A 20,658-nucleotide genomic window follows, 5' to 3' on the forward strand; every position below is an offset into this window, starting at 1 on the left:
AGGTTGTCCAAAACCTCTTATACAACTAGTAAAATTTATTTTAAAGAATTAGCAATCAGGAATAGGACAGAGATTAAAATTCACAGTAGTTTCAGCTTCAGTAACTTTTACCCATTGATCTGCATGTTGTGTATGTGCTTCTGCATGTGTGTGTGTAATCAAAAAATGGTATAATTAAATGTATCAACTTTTGAAAGGCACAGGGAACCACTATCTTCCAAATGACCAATAAATGTATACTGTTACAAGACACACATGGGTGAAAGGTCCATTCAAAATATGATAGAGAAATACATTTTAATGTATATAACAATATTAAAAGCTCATTGATATAATCTATGGAAATTTCGTTTTGTTTTTTGTTTTTTTTTTTTTTTGAGACAGGGTCTCACTATGTAGCATTGTCTGGCCTGGAACTCACTATATAGACCTGGCTGGCTTGGAACTCACTGTATAGACCAGGCTGGCCTTGAACTCACAAACTCACAGAGAGAGACCCACCTGTCTCTCCCTCCCAAGTGCTGGGATTAAAGTTGTACTCCATAAGAAGCTTGCCACCTATCAAATTTTGATGTAGTGCCAAAAAGCAATAATTGTCTGAAAAAATCCCTCAACTAGCTGCATGACTTTTTTTTTTTTTTTTTTTTTTTTGAGGAAAGATAGACATGCATTACTTTTTCCTTTTTAAAATTTCAACTCAAAAAATATTCAAGGAAAAGATGGAGAGGCTGGGTTGGGTCTCCTTAAAGGAGGGCATTTGCTACCAAAGACAGTGGTCTGGCCTGAGCACAGGCTGCCCCACCCTCTTCTCCTGCTTACTCTAGGATGGGAAAGACTGGGGGGGGGGGGGGCGGGCGGTGAGAGGAGTTACAGCTGGGAATGGGCCAGGGCAGTGGTTGTTCTGGGGTAAGAAGCTGTGCTGAGGCTGGGAGCTGCTTATGTGCAGCCATCTTTGCCCAGTGACACCTCAAAGCTGCTCTGGCAGCTTTGAACCTACAGAGGCATGGGTGAGGCAGGCTAAGCAGGACGCTGTAGCTCAAGACTGGCCTTCCCCTTCTGACACTATGCCAGGGTCATCTATAGTCTGTCCTGCCAGCCTGTGAGGCCCATCTGTTGCTGCCCATTTGAATTTCCCCCTCCTGAAGTTGACTCTCTGTGAACTCCCTCTTATGCTCCTGGGCTTTCTTCGTAAACCAGTTAGGATCTCTACGATAGTGTCTGTTGACCTTCCTGTTCTGATGGGAAGGTGTCCAGGAAACTCACAACTCTGAAGCCTGGGAGCCACAAAGCTCTTAGGAGGGATAATGTCCCAAGGGAAGGGAAAGGTGAGACATGGGAGCCCAGGAACCACACATATCTGAGAGGAAGCCTCAACAAAGGCACTGCAGATTCCAAGGGAGGGTTTCCCCAAAACCAGCTGAGGTGCGGAGCTCAGGACCCTCATCCCTGCTTTTTTGTTTCTTCTCTTCTGAGCTTCTCGGCTTCTTCCAATGACAGAGTCACACCAGGAAGCAAATCTCTTAAAATTGGAGAGACAAATCCAGGAGAGGAGGGAAGAAAACAGGAGTGGCTGGAATCTTAGGGATTGGTGGGGTTGTGTTCAGACTTGAGTATAATCTGGTAGGGGTCCCACTGAGAGACTGGAGATGACCTTTGTGACAGAGGCTGGAACTACCATTATGACAGTTGGAGGTGTGTGAAGGAGGGGTCTATTGACTCATAGAGTTTACATAGACTTGAATTCTAAGCCAAACAAAACAAAGTTCCTTAACTAAACTATGGGTTTATACTGAAGGGTTATATTCCTAGTTCTGGTCTATATCTGTATAGCTCCTTCCATCGGAGGAATGGCTAGTTTATACATTGTTGTTACAGTGATGCTAGTTCCTATCGGATAAGCTTCCCTCCTCCTCAGTTCCCTGTGAGCAGCAGCCATAACTGAGGCTTCAGGTTATGGCTTCCTGCTTTCTCCGTGGCTTCAGCTTCTCAGATTCTCCAGGTGTCTGATCTCCGGTATCTGGGCTGTGGAAATTTAACCCCAGCCACTCTGGAGTCGTAAGGTGTAGAGAGGCCAGCAGCACAACCTGAAAATAAAGGCAGCCCTTTCAGGGCCCACAGGGGGTGGTGTGAAGCTGGAGCAGAGGCAACCGCTGCCGCCCCAAGCCCACATTTAATGATGTAACTTGGATTTGCAGTCTCAGAGCTGTGGGTTTTCTGGGACACCCTTCCATCTGAGTACCACAAGGCAGGCCAACAAAAAAAACAGGTTGCTCTCAGGAGAGCTGATGAGCTGAAGACAGGACACCCCTGAAAGATCTACAGGAAGCCCAAGGGCAAAACTTGGTGCATCCCAGCCTGGCTGCTGGAGCTCCTCAGGCAGGAGCTTGGACACTTACCAGTAAAGTATAGCAAGTTTACAAAGGGAGTCCACGGCAGGGAAGGTTTTCCCTGCTGCTTGAGAATAGCCAACAGTCTCTACTATTCTTGGTCATGGACAAACTGCCCAAAGCCTTTGGAGTCCTCTGCACTGCTGCCGGATCTTTGCCTTCGAAGAGGTCAACAGTCTGGAACATGTCAGTCTTGGTGACTCCATAGTCTTCTGCTGCCTTCACAGATTGAGCTACTTACTTCATCTGCTTGAAGACCATAAAAAGGCGAGTCCTCAGGCATCTTCACTGGTTTGGGTCCCTCAGGAGACAGGCTGCTCAGCATCTTGCTCAGAATCATGCCATTCTTCAGCCACACCTGGGAGCCCAGGTGCCTAGGATCCGGGCTGCCAGCACCAGGGCCACACTGCCTTACAATCCACTCTGCTGGTCGCTGCTCTGACTCCTCATCATACTTTTTCTCAATTTTGGACTGCATGTACCATACATAGGATAGACCCATGTTGAGGCAGAGAAGGCTTGGTCATTCGTGGGCTGAAGAAGAGTAGTGTCAGTATCTGGGCTGGGATAGATGTCAACTAACTACATAATTAAGGCCAGATTTTCTTCACATATATCTACAAAGATTTCTAATCAGTAAAGATTTTATGCAAAAAATGATTATTAATCCAGCTAAAAGTCCATAAAATAATTCCTTGCAATTGTTCTTGTTCTACAAAATATACCCATTTTAATAAAGTATGTAAGTTGTTAAGCAATGGTTTTTATTGCTGTATACTTAAGTATATACAAGCTTTATAAGCCCTTGTAGCAGAATTTTAATCCAGAAATGTGGCTGCTCAGATCACATCCAAAGGCCATCTAGGTCTGTGTGATCTGTCTGGAATGCAGACATGCCCTTAGCACACACCTTTAATCCTTAACAATGAGGGTAAGATAAGCCATGTTTGAAAGTAATGTCTAATTGAGAGGCAGACAAAGTGATGAATCAGATTTGACAGAATAGGATATTCCCAACTCTCACTAGAACAGAGAGGAAAGAGCAGTGGCTTAAGAGAGAGCAGCACAGAGGGAGAGAGAGAGGAGGTGGTTTTACCAGGACAGTAATAGAGGCTGTAGAGAGAACAAGCTAGACACAGGTGAAGACAGAACAAGCCAGAAAATGAGAAGGAGCCAGAACATTAGAACATTTTGCTAGAGTTAGTTTGAGGCCAAGCAGAGCAATTCAGTCAGAAGCTGAGAGAAGCCAGATTCAATCAGTCAGCTTGGAGAGAAGTTTGAGCCAGAATAGCTGAGTTTAGCCAGCCAGCCAGAGTTCAGAACAAACTAGAAAGGGTGAGCTTTATTCAGCAATAAGTCTCAGAGAATGAAAAAATTCTAGGCCTCCATTACCTTGTACAGAGGCTAAAAGCTTCCAGGACTAGACCTAAGTTAGCAGATGGAGGCAGTAAGTTTCCAAGATGACAATTACATCAGGCAAATAAAATATAGTTTTACAAGCCCTAATTTAAGTTTTTGCTTATTGTGGCAGATATAGCCACATAAACAAAAATTTGGGGAACATTTTCAATAACTTTTAAGAGTATTCTGAGACAGAACACCTGAGGATAAATGATTATTTTATTACCTTACATTTAAAATAACCATCTCTCTTGCCTGGCTGATCTGATCACAATGTATGGGTTAAATTTTATAGAAAATACATTCTTAACAATGATTCCAAATATCATGGATTATTTAGTAAAGGAGATATATTTTGTGAAATGTTTTTTTACTAGACAATTTTACCACTGTACAAACAACATAGTGTGGACTTAGATAAATGTTGATGGCATATGGCAATCATTTGGCATGATCCTTTGATTTGATCAAGAGATATGAAAAAGCATGGAATGCATAAGAGCTGTGACAGATGTAACATGGCACACTGTTTCACAGAAACAAAAATGGAAATGGGAGTACACTTTAAAAGTGTAGGGCAGCAAATAACGTAAACCAGAAGCATTAAAGCTGCTGGTAACAGAATTTGTTAGCATCATCAATGAATAAACGTCGTAATGTTGGAATTTTATATGACTGTCATCATGGTGGGTTTATACCAGCATTACCACAAACATGAATTATGTTCTGCTACAACTTAACAATAGCTATACCACTAGCCAATAGGATTGTTTTCAGCTCCATGGTAGTTGGAAAGCTGCTGCTGAAATCTCTCACTCTGCTCTAACTGCCCACTTAGTGTCTCCATCAGTGTATTTGGGAAATGTCTTTTAATTATTACTTTTTGTTATGTTACTATATTAAAAAAAAAAAAAAAAAAAAAAAAAGCTTTAGGAACCTGCTCCGACGTTGCAAACATGGTATTTGGAGAGACGTAAACCTGTTTTTCCAGGCCATGGCCAATCATATTTGGCTCTAGAATAAACTACCTTTTTCTCTTTGAGGTAAGAGCTGTTTTTGTGCGAAAAACACGACCTTTGCTCAATTTACTATGATTTCTCATTCCACTAATTTCCCCTCAGTTTCATTTTAAGTAATTATTATGACTGCTGTTTTTTTGTGTGTAAATCAAGGAGGCTGTAAATCCAACTTTGGAGGATCACTTAGCATCCACAAGACCATAAGTTTGGGCTGTAGTACCTCAAAAATAACACAAAATGCCAGGTCACCGTCCCCCTCAAAAATACAATCAAGAAATCTGCATCTTAAATAAACACAGAATCTTTACAAAACCCTCACAGGAGCTGTTCAACTGTTCAAGAGCCCCCACCCCCCCCACCCCTCCTCTTTCCTATCTCTCCCAATTCTTAATCTGAATTCTGTTGTGTCTGGTGTTGAACTAGGGGACAAATTTTCTGTCACTGAGGTGCCACGGAGCTAGCTGTTTCCAATGCCTGGGTAACTCTTACATTATCAGCTTGTCTCAGATTAAAGGCTTTTTGAAGGATTACTGCGTAAACATCTTTACTTCCTTAAAGTCTCAGATCAATGGTAGAGACACCTTCTGAAAGCGCATCTGAAGTGGCGAGGCTCCTTTACTCTCTTTTCAGCTTTTCCCCTGTTCAGTTTTTTATGTCACAACTACTTTAAAGCTCAACACACAACATGTTAGCCATTTTATGTTTCTTTGCAGCAAGTTGTAACTAACCACAAGGATCGACACTCAGAACTCTTCTCTCCGTTCGTACACTTGGGGGTAAAGCCTGAATTCTGGTACCTTAAGTATCTAACGCATAACGAAACACACTGGTTCAAGCGCAACTTTCGTGCCCCCGGAAGTAAAAATGTGTGACCCGGGTCAAAGACGGAAAGCATTTCCGTTTCCGTACAGATTCGACAACATGGCGACCGCCGGGGAGAAGAGTAGCGGTGGCGGTAAGCGAGGCTTCAAGAGGAAAGCCGCCGCTGAAGAGCCTCAGGAGGCTGCGGTCGCGAGCGATGGGGCGGCGGAGAGCGGGGTGCGGCCCCCGAAAGCGGCTGCCTTCCCTCCGGGCTTCAGTATCTCGGAGATTAAGAACAAACAGCGGCGACACTTGATGTTCACGCGGTGGAAACAGCAGCAGCGGAAGGTGCGCGCGAGGCTGGGGGCGCGCGGGGCTGGGGGCGCGCAGGGCTGGGGGCGCGCGGGGGCCAGGCTGGGGGCGCGGTACCGGCCCTCGCTCTGCGCTGGGCTCTCTACCGTCAGCCTTTTGCGGGACGAGCCTGGCTTGGGGGATCCGGTCCTTGCCTGCTCCTTGAGTCGCACTTCTTCGGGAAGCCGAGGGTCCCAGGAAAAGTGAGCCACTCTCTCGCCCCAGAGGGCGCAGGGCGCCTCCCCTTGTCTTGCCCCGCCTGCCCAGGGTTGGTTAATTTCGAAGTGTAAACTCCAGATCCCAAACTCGGCCTCTCTGACTCAGGAACTATGACTGAAGATAGTACTGTGAAGTGTCTGTAAGAACTGCGTTTGCTCTCTACCGCCTTGTGCAGACACAGTTTTGGAGTAAACACAAACTAGACCAGGACCGTAAAGGCTCATTTGTGTCTTAAGTTTGAAAAAAAAAAAAAAATCCTTATTACTGCATACATAGAAACAAACACGGTATTCTTTTAATTTTTATTTGCGTTTTTCTTACTGGAGGACCTTAACTGAGTCTTTTTGTAAGTGCTAGGTTGCTAAGGGAGTTCATACGATGGACTTGTTTACCTATGGTTTGCAAGTAGGAGGGAGGAATGTCCTAGAAGCCTTATTGAGGATCAGAAGGCACCATAGAGCGTGTCAAACATTTTGTCTGGAAATCAGGAGATACTGGTGTATGTATACTAAAGAACAACCATGTTTGTAACTTCCTATTGGTCTTCAAAGCTTGTTTTGGTTACAAAATATAAGCATAACTAATGGTGATCTTATTGGAAACCTCCTGAAAACTCATGTCCAATTTCTGTTTATTTTTAGTGCTTTCTAGGAAATTTAATCATTATAACCATGATGTTTAGGATGCGTCCACTAGGGGAAAAATGCATGTTAATAGGTTTAACTAATTTAAAAATACGTGTTAATACGTTTAACTAATTGGTGGCTTTATAATAAAACCTAAAGCTACTCAAAGTTTAAATGTACTTAAAGTTTACGTTGATTTGACATTGACAAAACAAGCATTTTGTTAAATACATCTTATTGATTAGCCTGTGTCTGGTTGGGGGTGGTAGCGTGCACCTGTAATCCAAACACTGAGGAAGCTGGGCCAGGAGGATGGTCAGTCAGAAGCAAGCCTGCGCTACCTAAGCAGACCTTTAAAAAAGTTGTGTCCTTACTTTAAAACATTATAATAATTTCTCATAGTGGTCTGAGAACTGATTTGTAGTTTCAGTATGAGTTTGTGAAATAACTGCTAGTTTCTCAAATTTGTTTGTTTTTATCCCATTAGGAAAAGTTGGCTGCTAAGAAAAAACTGAAAAAAGAGAGAGAAGCTCTTGGTGATAAAGTACGTAAGGTTTCAGCCATGTGATTGGTCTCATGTTAAATAGTGTTTCCTGAATACTGTGCTGGTTTTTTTCTAAAACATTTCAGATGTATAAAAATAATGGAACAAATCCCTTTCTACACTTTACTCAACTTAGCAGATTGGTGAAAGCCCATTGTCTGTTTTCGAAGTAGATTGTTCATATGAAGTTGTTTAAATTTCTTCTTTACTATACCTTATGTATAGTAATATGTTGTGTTCAAAGCACAGGAATGTTGATGTTCAGGAGGCAGAGAAAGTGCTCCCTGGCATTCAGACTGGGGGACTTCCTACTTTAGGCTTGAGGGTTTAGCTCTTGTGACTTGAAGCTGAAAGAATTACTAAAAATCCTGCATTGTTGCACAACTAAACTTTTTATTTTTAAAAAATTTTACACATGCTTTTTTTTTTAAATTATCTTGTAAGGATTTTATTTTTTGTGATTTTTAAAATTAATTTATTTTTTTTATTAATTACAGTTTATTCACTTTGTATCCCAGCTATAGCACCCTTGATCATTCCCTCCCAAGTCTGCCTTCCCTCCCTCATCTCCTCCCATGCCCCTCCCCAAGTCCACTGATAGGGGAGGTCCTCCTCCCCTTCCATCTGACCCTAGCTTTTCAGGTCTCATCAGGACTGGCTGCATTGTCCTCCTCAGTGGCCTGGCAAGGCTGCTCCCCTCTGCAGGGGGAGGTGATCAAAGAACCAGCCACCGAGTTTGTGTCTGAGACAGTCCCTCTTCCCTTACTAGGACACCCACTTGGACACTGAGCTGCCATGGGCTACATCTGTGCAGGAATTCTAAGTTATTTCCATGCATTGCCCTTGTTTGGAGTATCAGTATCAGAAAAACACTTGTGCACAGATTTTTTTTGGTTCTGTTGTTTTCCTTGTGGAGCTCCTGTCCCCTCCAGGTCTTACTATCTCCTCCTTCTTTCTTAAGATTTCCTATACTCTGCCCAAAGTTTGGCTGTGAGCCTCAGCATCTGCTTTGATATACTGCTGGGTAGAGTCTTTCAGAGGCCCTTTGTGGTTGGCTCCTGTCCTGTTTCCTGTTTTTTCCCTCTTCTGATGTCCGTCCCATTTGCCTTTCTGAATGGGGATTGATCACCTTACCCAGGGTCCTCCTTCTTGCTTAACTTCCTGAGTTTTTGATCTTAGCCATTCTGATGGGTGTTAAGGTGAAATCTCAGGGTCATTTTGATTTGCATTTCCCTCATGAGGAAGGACTTTGAGCATTTAAGTCTTTCTCTGCCATTTGATACTCCTCTATAGGGAATTCTCTGTTCAGCTCTGTTCCACATTTTTTAATTGGATTAGTTAATTTGTTGCTTTTTAACTTCTTGAGTTCTTTATATATTCTGGATATTAGCCCTCTGTCAGATGTAGGGTTGGTGAAGATCCTTTCCCAGTCTGTAGGCTGTCGTTTTTGTCCTGATGACAGTGTCTTTTGCTTTATAGAAGGTTTTTCAGTTTCATGAGATTCTATTTGTTTATTGTTGATCTTAGAGCCTATGCTGTTGGTGTTCTGGTCAGGAAGTTGTCTCCTGTGCTAATGAGTTCTAGGCTCTTCCCCACTTTTTCTTCTAACAGATTTTGTGTGTCTGTTTTTATGTTGAGATCTTTGATCCACTTGGACTTTAGTTTTGTGCAGGGTGATACATATGGATCTATTTGCATTTTTCTACATGTAGACATCCAGTTAGACCAGCACCATTTTTTGAAGATGCTGTCTTTTTTTTCATTGTATAGTTTTGGCTTTATCAAAAGTCAGGTATCTGTAGGTGTCTTGTAAGGATTTTAAAGCATATGGTTCTCCCCACTTTCATCTTATATAAGCAACAAGCAATAAGGATTCTTGAGAAAGGCAAAATATTCAGACTATACACAAAGTAATCATACTACTTTTTCATAAAAGTCTAAATAGTATTAGTTTAAATCCTCTAAAATCATCAATATTAGGCTATTGACCTTCAGAATTCTAATACATCATGTAATATTAGTCTCTCTGAAACTCCTATACTATAATCAGCTAAATAAGCAAACCTTAACATCATTACTGGCCAAGGTGGAGGCACAGCTTAATAGGCTTTCAACTGGTGTACACAGCACCCTGCCTAAGCACAACAAAAATTAGCTTTTGCCTGACAGGTGATTTCCTAGAATTATCTTTAAAAATTACATAAGGACCAGCAAGATAATTCAGTAAGGTAGAGGCAGTTGGCAATCTGAATTTAATCCCTGGAACCCACGTGGTGATAAGAGAAAGCCAGCTCCACAAATTGCACACCTGAAACACATACACACCCAACATCCTAAATAGTCTATCATATTTCCTTCATGTCAGTGCATAACATCCACGTGTTCTCTTACTTCTCTTGTACTCCTTAGTTTGGTGATCCCATTTCTTGAGCTAAGCTGTGTGATAGTTCTACAGTGCTTAGTTGTGTGATACGCAGTGTATTACCAACTACCCTGCTGTGGGACATTTGCTCTATCGATGTTTACGGCCATTATGAATGACCACCCCCTACAGACCTTTTATTTCTTACTGTAAATTACCACAAACAGAATTCCTAGGTCACTGGATAGATGTTTTTCATATTTCTGAATAGATTTTAGCAAGTATAGAAATAGTCACTAGGATTTGCACCTGACTGATTTTTTTTTCATTCTGTTAATTTCCTTTTTGCTGTTAGATATTATTTTAGATATGGATAATTTTTGTGATTTCTGCTACTTCTCCCCATTTTTAAGTTGTTTCATTATATATTTACCATGTATATGTTTCTTTAGATTTTTAAGAGAGAGCATTAATGCTCCATTTTGTCTCTAGGATTTTGCAACAGTAGTTGTGGTTTGAAATAAAGACGGGTTATTTTGAGATTATTTGAAGATGTTTTTGCTTCCCAACAGTAATGTGAAGTGATAAATATACAATGCTTCTAACACTTGGTGCTTTCCATCTTTCTTAGGCTCCACCAAAGCCTGTACCCAAGACCATCGACAATCAACGAGTCTACGATGAAACCACAGTAGACCCCAATGATGAAGAGGTAATGTCGGAAATAAACCTGAAGGTCACCCTTGGTATCTTGCTGTTCACCATCATGATGGTTGTAAGAGCAGGATATATCCTTCTCACCTCCCTTTTTGTTCTCTTTCCCTCTCTTTGGTTCCCTCCCTTCTAGAACATTTGAAATATCACCAGGTAATGCTAGTCCAGGGACCTGCATATGTTACTTCACTTAGCTCGTTCTTAAATACTGAAAATATGTTAGTAAAATTTGAATTGTTGCACACGTAAGTCTTGTTAGAGCTGTTCCTGTCCTGTGGCTGTTCCTTCGGGCACATGCATCTCTGAAGCTTGCTTTGTTTGCTGGTTTGTAATGATACAGTAGTTTTGTGGGGTAGTGGTCCTCTAGACTTAGCTGTACCTAAACTGGCTTCTAATAGTTTATCCAAATATTGGCTTCATTTCAAATTTTAGATATTTATTGCTCCAATGACAGATTTATCTCTTGCTTTATTTTTTTACTTTCGTGCTGATAGGACTTCCGATGTAATGCTGAGTAAATAGAAAAGGCTGTGCTGTTGTCCTTGCCTTGTTCCTGATTTGAAAGAAAGTATTGAGATGCTCATGTGTGTGTTCAACATGTTACCTTTATGCACCGATGGGTTTTCTAATGTTAAACATAAGTATCTTGCATTCTTGGGGTAAACTATTCTGGTTATCATGTTCTATTGTACATTGTTTTGGATTGTTAATACTTGCTTAAATTGTTACATATTTGAACTCATGGGTGAAACTATAGTAATGGCTCCTAATTGTTCTTTTTTAAAAATTAAAACTTCACCCTAATTGTCTTGCAAATAGTCATCATGCAGTAAGAGGAGCTGGACCTGCAGTCTATTCTAAGAAAACCCGTAGTTTATTCTAACACTTTCTCCTCATGAGGTTTTTACCAGACTTCCATATTTTGTGTTCTTTTTGTTTTTTCTTTGATCTTTTCTAATGACATTTGTGTTTCATTTCTGTCTCCCTCTTGTTTCCTTCTACTTCTATTAAGCTTCCTCTATTCATCTGCCTTTCTCCCCTCTCTCTGTATTTCTCTCTGTTCTTGTGTTTTTAGTATGCTATTTTAATTCCTCTTGATGTTTAGACTATGGTAGTCCTGTAGTAGTTCCTCTAGAATTATAACATGCATTGGGCTAGGAGCTTAATTCTCAGCCCTGGAAGGAAACAAGCCAAAGGCCACACACATAACTTTAATCATTACGACTGCTGCAAAGCTGCATAATTCTGCTAAACTGTTGACATACGTTGACTTCCTCCATTTTCAGTGTGCTGTTGGTCATAGACCACTCTTTGTTTGTGAATGACCTAGTGTTGTAGTTACTAGAATTCATCTGACGCTGTTCAAAGAAACTAGACTGTCTGTCCAAATAGTTGAGTCTACATACAAACAGCTTTACCATTTTAGCACCTGTTTCCTAGGTCCTTTAGGTCTGTCTTACCATCTAGTGTCATTTTCTTTCAGTTTACAGGATTTCCTTTTTGTTTTTATAGCATATCTAATAGCTGCTCATTATCTCAGGGCTGTTTACTGAAAATACTTGTATTTTGCTTTCACTTTCAAAGATAACTGTTGAGTTTAAGGTTTTCTTCTTTTAGTACTTTGATCATATTCTGCATCATTATTTCTGCTTCTCTGCCTTGTCTCTTTAAGTTTTCTTGTGATCTTAACAGCTTGACTCTACTATGCTTATTATGTTGTCTTTATATTCCACTTGGGATTTGCTGAGCGTCTGAGGTTAGTGATAGTGTCTTCACCAAGTTCGTCTTTCTAGCCATGGTTTCTTCAAATCCTTTTTCTGCCTTTATCTTCTGTCCTTAAGAGACTCCCTTTCTACACTGTTGAAATGTTTGACATTATGCTGCAGTTTCCCTATCCTTGCTGCATTTCTAGGATGGTTTTCTCTGTTCTCAACACTGGATCATGTTGGCGTCCATTGTTTTTCAGTTCACGGGTCAGCCCACTCAATTATCTGCTAATTATTTTTCTCCGATTATATGTCATACTTCCTTTTCTATCAAGCTTTGGCTGAAAGTTAGGCTTAGACAACACAGTGCTGTAGTTCTAGATTGTAAGTTATTCAATTAACTTACTGTGGATTTGTTTATTTGACAGGATCTCCCTATGTAGCCCAGCCTAGCTTCAAGCTCATGGCAGTCTGCCTGCCTCAGCCTCCCTGGGATTATAGGCATGAGCCACTGTGCTCAGCTGTAGTTTAGTTTTTAAGGACTGTTTTGTTTCTGTAGCTGACTTAAACTTCAGAGTGTCAGGTCATTCTCTTCTGCATGGCACAATATCTGCTCAGTTCTTGTTGTGGTGACTTTAGCCTGTCCTGCTACTGAGTGCCCATTTTTATTACATGCCTGTATCCGTCGGTGATTAGGCAGGTACTGTTGAACACTGGGAGTCCTTTGAACATGTGTGTTTCTCCATCTGAGCTTTGGGTGTGTTGAGGAAGGCCTTCGGTTCTTGTTTGTGTCCCTGCCTTTCACAGTCAGTGGGTTCCCAGGTCTCCCTCAGCTTGTGAGAAGTTAGTGCCACCTGTGGGTTAGTGGTAGCATATCTCAAGTACACATGCAGCTTGAACTTCAGAGCACAGCTTTTATATTTCTGGCTGCTCCATACCTACCCTAATGTAGTCTGCAACCCTGGTTTGGCAAAGCTCTGTGTTTCTACCTTTCTCCTACCAATTCTGATTCTTGTCCCCTTCTGCTCTAGACTGCCACCCCATCCTAGAAGCTGATACTGCTGGTTTCCCCCACCAACAAAATGAGGCTGGAGAGTAGCATTAGTCAGGACTAATGTTCTTGCCCAGTTCTGTAGGCATTTTATGAGAATACAGTAAATCTTAGTTAAGAATACAGTACATCTTAGTTTGTGCCCTGAAATTCTTGATAACTACCCAGTTTATACATGAATTGTGCAGAAGGGAATCAGCTTTTTCACGTGAGCTCCTCCATTGCCTATCAGCTAACAGTCATTAAGTGATGCTTTAAAATCCCAGCTAAATGAACTGTTTGATGCAAAATGATCTCTCCTCTCTTCCTAGGTGGCTTATGATGAAGCTACAGATGAATTTGCGTCTTACTTCAACAGACAGACATCTCCTAAGATTCTCATTACCACCTCTGATAGACCTCATGGGGTAAATACAGTGATTAGTGTCATCCATGAATTCTTATATTTAGAATGCTCTCTTCAGAAAAGTGAAATAGTTCATTGCCTTTGATGGTGACTGTGAGCCAAACAGAAATAACTGATAATAATGTAGGTTCACTGATCACACTTCTTCAGGATGGTTTTGCAACCTTGACACTGTTAACACCATTGCTGGTTAAGTCCTTGTTATGAGGTGCTATCCTTCCCAATATGGGATGTTTAGTCACATCCTTAGTCTCTGTTCATTATAAACAAGCAGCAACCCCACACCCCTGCCCCAGTCCTAGGCACAAAATGTCTCCAGAAGCTGCTATGTCTCTGGCTCCATGAAGTAGTACCTACCCCTTGTTGAAAACCTGTGCTTTAGGATGATTGGCCTTTAATACATGAGACTTGGCTCTGGTTTCATTCTTCCTTAGTCATGCTCAAATTGGTAACATTGTCTTGAATTGTCACTATTCCTGTCCTTATAAGTATATCCCTATTCCTTTTTTGGTAATTTTTCTTTTCTTCTTACAGAGAACAGTGCGCCTCTGTGAGCAGCTCTCAACAGTCATACCAGATTCACATGTTTATTACAGACGAGGACTGGCTCTGAAAAAAATTATCCCACAGTGCATTGCAAGAGATTTCACAGACCTGATCGTCATTAATGAAGATCGTAAAACACCAAGTATCCTTTGGGTTTGTTATTAAAGAAACTTTCCTGTCCCTTTCCTCACCTGTTTTTAAACATAACTGAAAAAAAAAAAAAAAAAAACAGAAAAAGGCCTCCTATCGCTTGCAGAATCACATTTTTCCATAACATGGTATTTCTAGCCAAGATGCCATAAGGTTTTTATTCATGAAAACTTTTATCAGACAAGTATTACAGCTAAAACACTGCTATAATGCTTAGTAAAGGATGCAAACATAACTGTTAACCTACCACAGTGAATTCAGGCAGATTGTTCTGTCAACTACAGAGCACTGTTCCAGGGACATGGGGCAGGATCACTACACAGGAAGCTTGAGCAAGATCCGATTGGGAAGGGGTGATGAATGGGGAAGAGGAATAGTCATTTGTTAAGGAAGAGATGTTAAAAGTGCTGGACAGTTGACACACATATTTTGGTATAGCTTCATCTCAGGCTATCAGAAAGCACATCCCTTCATTGTTCTGAGGTGGGAGTTAGGCTTAGGCCTTATGTGTGTTGGTGATGTTTTGGTTGCTAGTAACAAAGAAGCTTTTTCTGGGAGTCTCACATTTGAGATAAATGCCATTGACCCCAAGGTATTTCTCTTGAGTTGAAAGAATCTGAAACACATCTAGATTTCTTTGTGTAGTTGCTGTTATTTCTTGAATAGTGCCTATAATTTCAGTATCTAGGAGATGACCAATTGGGTGAGTCAGATTAATAAAGAATTTATAAAAATAGCAATAGGACTTTCTGTTCTGCCACAGGACAACACATTCTTTTTATATCAGTGAACACTTGGTGTTTTAATACACTGTTTTTTAATCCATTTTTTACAGCATTCATTGTTTTTAATATAACTTAAGTGTATTATTTTGTTTGTATGTATTAGTTTTCCAGAAATCAAAATAGACCAAACTAGCTTTTTAATGGGGCATTTGTTGACTAGATTATAATTTAAGTTTGACTAGATCATTGTAGTTTTTGTATGCCTCATTATTTTAGAAAAGAACTATTTTTAAAGTGATTGCTGCCTTTATAACTGCTTTCCCAAATAAAATGGCAAGGTCTGTTTTGATTTTAGCTTTGAAGTTATCATCGTAAGGCTGCCAATACTGCAACAAAGCATTAATCAACTTAATAATGTTTTCTCTTTGCTTTAGTATTTCCTATAGGTGCACAAATGACACCATTTCTAGCTTTCAGAAAGCTTGCATTGTCAAGATTAAGTAAGTCTTTTTCTCTGAAACATTCATCATTTTGTTTTACCGAATAATCACATTGTGGGACCAGGTTTCAGCTTCTTTTCTTCATTATTGAAACAGGCACACTGACTGTTTTGCATGATTTTTGTTAGTTTAACATTAAAACTTATATACCTCCCCCCCCCCAAAAAAAAAAAAAAAAAAAAGCAAACAGTATTTGGGAACTTACGAATTTGGGGTATTTTGCTTTTGATATAAACCGTGATTTAAAAGGAATGTTCGAGATAGAATTCGAGCCTTTACAAAGATGGGAGAAAATTATTTTAGAACTACCACTCTTCAAAATTTTCCTGGTTTTGTGAGTGTCCATGCAGTCAGAGACGTTCTTGGCTGTACTTCATGAAGTTGAACCTGTAGTGAATCTTTAAATAGAAGAACTCAATGTTTATTTTTAGCCTGTTGTGTAGTAGACACTAATACTTATTTAAAACAACAACAACAAAAAAAAAAAAACAGTTCTAATACCAGGGTTAATAGAAGCTGGGAGGCCATATTTTCATGACTCATAACTGCTGCTATTCTAAGTGATGAGCATTATGGTACGTTAATTCTAATTAAATGAAAAGGTGGGATTGGAAGCAGTCCTTAATGGAGAAGCAAAATATTGCAAGTATTTGAAATAACTAGGGCAAAAATATATGTTGTATATAAGATTGTATGAGGGCTTTAAGTCAGGAAACATTTGGGAAAGTTGGATATAAGAAACATAATTTGCCACTACATTATTGTGTTAAACTAATGTCTTTATTTTGAACATGAGTCAATGATAACAGAATGGTAGGAAATTAGCTACTGCTATTGAAACTGTGATATGTAGTGTTCCATTTGTGGTTAGAAAGTATGGGGCACCTAGCCAAATCTTATATGGCTAATTACTTAGAGAACCAAGGGCTAAATCCAGGCTTGATTACCATCAGTATTAGAAAATATACACAAAAGTAAAAAGTACCAACTGAAACCTTATTTTAATGATACAGGTGGAAAATGTCAACTAAGAAAGAAGTGGTTGTAGAAGTGGAAATGTTAAGTGAGAGCAGTAATACCTGGTGGATGAGTGAAAAGTTGAGAACTAATGGTGGCAGTACTGTTTTGTAAATCTCATATTATGTGCACATAGATGTGAAATGGTTTTGATTAGGGCATAGTCTCACTTTCCTACTATAACAAGACACCATGGTTATTTTATAAAAGAAAGCATTTAATTGGGGGATAGCTTACAGTTTCAGAGAGTGAGTCCATGACTATCGTGGCAGGAAACATGGCAGCCAGAAGGCAAACATGGCACTAGAGCGTTAGTGATGAGAGCTTACATATTATCCACAAATTGGAGAGACAGCAGAAGAGAGGGAAGTGGGGAGAGATAGAGTGGGGGATGCTGGTGAGGGTTTTGAAACATCAGAGTCCACCCCAGTGACTAACCATCTTCAAAGCCACACCTCCACATCCTTCCTAAACAGTCTACCAACTGCAAACCAAACAATTCAAATATATGAGCCTATGGGGGCCATTCTCATTCAGACCACTGCATTCCAAGGTTGTCTTGAAGGCAATAGAAAAATAACTACAACCACATATGTAAGGTTGATGGTTTTTTTAGAATTGGGTGTATTGCAGCTCCTTTTGCGTGCCTTTAGTTAAGCAGTTCTCAACCTGTGGTTTGTGACACCTTGGGGGTTGATGTACCTTTCACAGAGATTGTCTAAGACCATTGGGAAACAGTAATTTACATTGATTCAGAACAGCAAAATTACAGTTATGAAGTACCAACGAAAGTAACTTCATGGTTGGGGAGGGGTCACCTCAACATGAGGAACTGTATTAAAGGGTCACAGCATTACGAAAGTTGAGAGCCACTTAACTTTGAAATTGAGTCAAAGTGCCTAGGCATAGGCCTTGATCCTTTATTCCAGGATCTGCACTGCTGGGCTGGGTTATCAATACCAGCTTCCCCTCTCACTTTCCCCCACCTTAAACTAAAAGCATTATTAACTGAAAGCCCTTGGTCAACCACAGTTCTGCCTGCTTATGTTATAATTGGGCACCAGCCATAACTTATTAACTGAAAAGTAAAGATGTTATAGTATCTTTGTGCCATAAAACCTTGCAGCGAGGACTCTGGGCTTTTGCCTGCTGTCCTTGCTCATAGATCTTGTATATTTAATTTGTAGTTTATAGTATCTAGCATAATTCTGTTCATGATGGACTGATCATATGCTACTGAGTTATTGATTTTAATTTTTCATTAATCCTGAGAGCCTCTCTCTTAAAAAATAGTGGTCACTTTTATTTCAGTGTAACAGGAATGTGTGGTTCTGTTGGATGATACTCTATCGTGTCCTAATCATACAAAAACATACAAGTGGACATAAACTTACATACTAGCTGCATTGAACTCATCCTTTTTCCTTCTTGAGTAGTGGCCATGGAAAGATTTTGTTTTGTTCTTTTACTTTGAAAGCCAAGGATATCCTATTAAGAGTGATGCTATTTAATTGTAAAAGCAAAAAACAAACAAACACAAGGTAAGACTATTCTAGATTAATACATATTTTCTTGAAAGGTTTGGTGTGTTTTGACTTAAGTTTGGTTAATCCAGAACAACAAATACATCTATCCACTCATTTGTAGATTTTAGGTGCCCTTGAATACACAGAAAACAACTTGTTTATTCAGTTTCGGACTTAAGTTACAGTTTGGCGTTTCTTAACATTTATAAACAGATGGACTTATTTTGAGTCATTTGCCAAATGGTCCAACTGCCCATTTTAAAATGAGTAGTGTTCGTCTTCGTAAAGAAATTAAGGTGAGTCTTATATACTGTTTGACCAATATTGATCTCAGGTTATCAGTAGATTCTTAAAGATTTGAGTTTAGTTAATTGATCTTCTGATGACATCAGATTGTCTACTAAGATATTTTGTGAAGCAGTAAAAAATTTGGTAACAGCAGTACTCATTACCATGAAATGTTGATTTTACAGTATTTTAAGGTATATTCAATACATATTAAAATATTACATATATATTTCTGGATTTGATAAGCCACCTGTTCGATGTTTGTCATTTTAGAAAGTTTTTTAAAGCCAGGATTATTGTTTCCTGATTGTAATCCCAGTACATCAGGGACTGAAGCAGAAGGGTCACTGAGTTTTAGGGAAGTCTGAACTAAAGCTCTAAGCCAGTCTGAGCTATGTGAGATCCTGTGCCAATAGATGACTAGGAGACAATTTAAGTTCCAAACCCCAAAATTATATGAATTTTCTAATTATCTTTATTGAGCATCTTTTTTTTTTTTTTTTTTAATTCTTCCAGAGACGAGGCAAAGACCCCACAGAACATGTACCGGAGATAATTCTGAATAATTTTACAACACGGCTAGGTCATTCTATTGGACGTATGTTTGCTTCTCTCTTTCCTCATAATCCTCAGTTTATCGGAAGGCAGGTTGCCACGTTCCACAATCAGCGGGATTACATCTTCTTCAGGTTTCACAGGTGAGACAGTAACTTGGGACTTTTTGTTAGTCATGTAGTACATTCAGTGTGAACTTGTATTCTGATATAACAAGTCCTTTAAGCTTTGCCACAGAAAGTTGAGTGAACCTGAGTGTTTTACCTTTGTCTCTGAAGATACATATTCAAGAGTGAAAAGAAAGTGGGAATTCAGGAACTTGGACCACGTTTTACCTTAAAATTACGATCTCTTCAGAAGGGAACCTTTGATTCTAAATACGGAGAGTATGAATGGGTCCATAAGGTATGTGCTTATTGTTCCAAAGCCCACTTTATATTGTTACTTACATGTTTGGATGTATGAGTGAGTTTCTTATCCTATGATCTAGAAAGTACCAATGTGATATGGTATCCTGGCCTTCTGATTAACCTGGATTTAATGGAAGTAGCACAAAGAACAGTCATTTGTAAATAGGACTAATAGTATCATATGGATGGAAAACGCTCGGGCCCAGACCTGCTGCACTAGTCAGCTTCATGGGAGTTGGCCTAACAGTCTCTTAGGCCTGTTAGTGATTCTGCTTCGGTATTTGAGAACCACCGTCAGACTCAAGAACATTAGGAAAGCATCTTAAGTGAGAACACCTGAAAAACATTCTTCTCCACTATTTCTGCCTAGTTAGCAGCAGTATATCCTTCCTATTTTTTACTTTAAAACTACACACAGGCATGGGACAGAAACTCCCAGCATGTTTAAATTAGATGCACCCAGAGTGTTTCTGCATGGTTAAGCAGCCAGTTTTTATTACCTTACATAAGTTGTTCTTCATTGTCTTTTCTTCCCTTTCATTTTCAGCCACGGGAAATGGATACTAGTCGAAGAAAATTCCATTTATAAAGTACTACAAGAGTACTATTGAATTTTCCTGGACAAGCCTGTCTTGAAAAACTTGGTAATTTAACAAAACACCCTTTTCAAAGTGGAATTTATTGATTTTATAAATATTATATTTGAACAAATGATTGACTGCTGTGATGTTCCGCTCCATATAGTAAAAATAAATGAATGTGATTTTGGTAAGGGTCTGAAAGGCCTAAAATTTGTCATTTCAAAGTGGTTGTGAATAATTTCATTGGAATGAAGATTCAAAGCAACTTTCTAATCTGTACCCCCAAAGAATTTGTAGGCTAGAGAAAGTATTGGTACTATATCAGTCCTTACTATACCAGGTTACCAGCACCTGGAGCAAAGTTAGGTCACTGAAGCTAATTTTCGTTCCTATTTACCTGCTCCTTTCTGCCTGCGTACCCTCTACTACCGTACTTCATTCAGGCATTGTGTTGAGGTCTCAGTTCTTGATTCTTCATCATTTCCAGACTGAAGCAACGACCTTCTTGGTATAAACTAACTGCTTGCTGTAACCACTAAAAAGGTTTTTGTTTGGAATCTTGCTGCCTGTGTGAGCCCAGAGGACAATTTCAAGTGCCCTATATCTCTTTCTGCTTTATATACTTAAGTAGGGTCTTCCATGGAGCTCACCATTTTTACTCATGCCAGTGGCCAACAAACCGCTTCCCCCCAAGTGCTGGGGTTATAGGCCTGCACAGCCATGTCCAACTTTTTGCATAGGTGGCAGGGATCTGAACTCAAATCATAATCATA

General features: G+C 39.8%; 1 protein-coding gene and 1 pseudogene across 1 annotated transcript; one reads left to right on the forward strand and one right to left on the reverse strand.

Annotated features, from left to right (window-relative positions):
* Positions 1-2,414: 2,414 nt before the first annotated feature.
* LOC129682110 (transgelin-like) lies at positions 2,415-2,889 on the reverse strand (annotated as a pseudogene).
* Positions 2,890-5,723: 2,834 nt separating this feature from the next.
* Rpf1 (ribosome production factor 1 homolog) lies at positions 5,724-20,076 on the forward strand. Its single transcript, XM_055614445.1, has 9 exons — positions 5,724-5,956; positions 7,292-7,348; positions 10,342-10,422; positions 13,493-13,588; positions 14,122-14,275; positions 18,265-18,347; positions 18,856-19,037; positions 19,173-19,299; positions 19,852-20,076. Exons 1-9 carry the CDS (start codon positions 5,729-5,731, stop codon positions 19,891-19,893), a joined length of 1,050 nt encoding a protein of 349 aa, XP_055470420.1. The 5' UTR covers positions 5,724-5,728; the 3' UTR covers positions 19,894-20,076.
* The last annotated feature ends 582 nt before the right edge of the window (positions 20,077-20,658 follow it).

This window comes from Psammomys obesus, unplaced genomic scaffold (genome assembly GCF_907164565.1).
Source record: "Psammomys obesus unplaced genomic scaffold, mPsaObe1.curated_primary_1811, whole genome shotgun sequence".
Lineage (NCBI taxonomy): Eukaryota > Metazoa > Chordata > Mammalia > Rodentia > Muridae > Psammomys > Psammomys obesus.

What these genes read in the sequence shown, in the direction of transcription:
- Rpf1 (XM_055614445.1), top strand. Translation starts at nt 5,729, where the DNA reads ATGGCGACCGCCGGGGAGAAGAGTAGCGGTGGCGGTAAGCGAGGCTTC. An exon ending in GGAAACAGCAGCAGCGGAAG is followed by an intron (nt 5,957 to 7,291) that starts GTGCGCGCGAGG and finishes TTATCCCATTAG; the next exon opens with GAAAAGTTGGCTGCTAAGAA. An exon ending in AGTATGAATGGGTCCATAAG is followed by an intron (nt 19,300 to 19,851) that starts GTATGTGCTTAT and finishes TTTCATTTTCAG; the next exon opens with CCACGGGAAATGGATACTAG.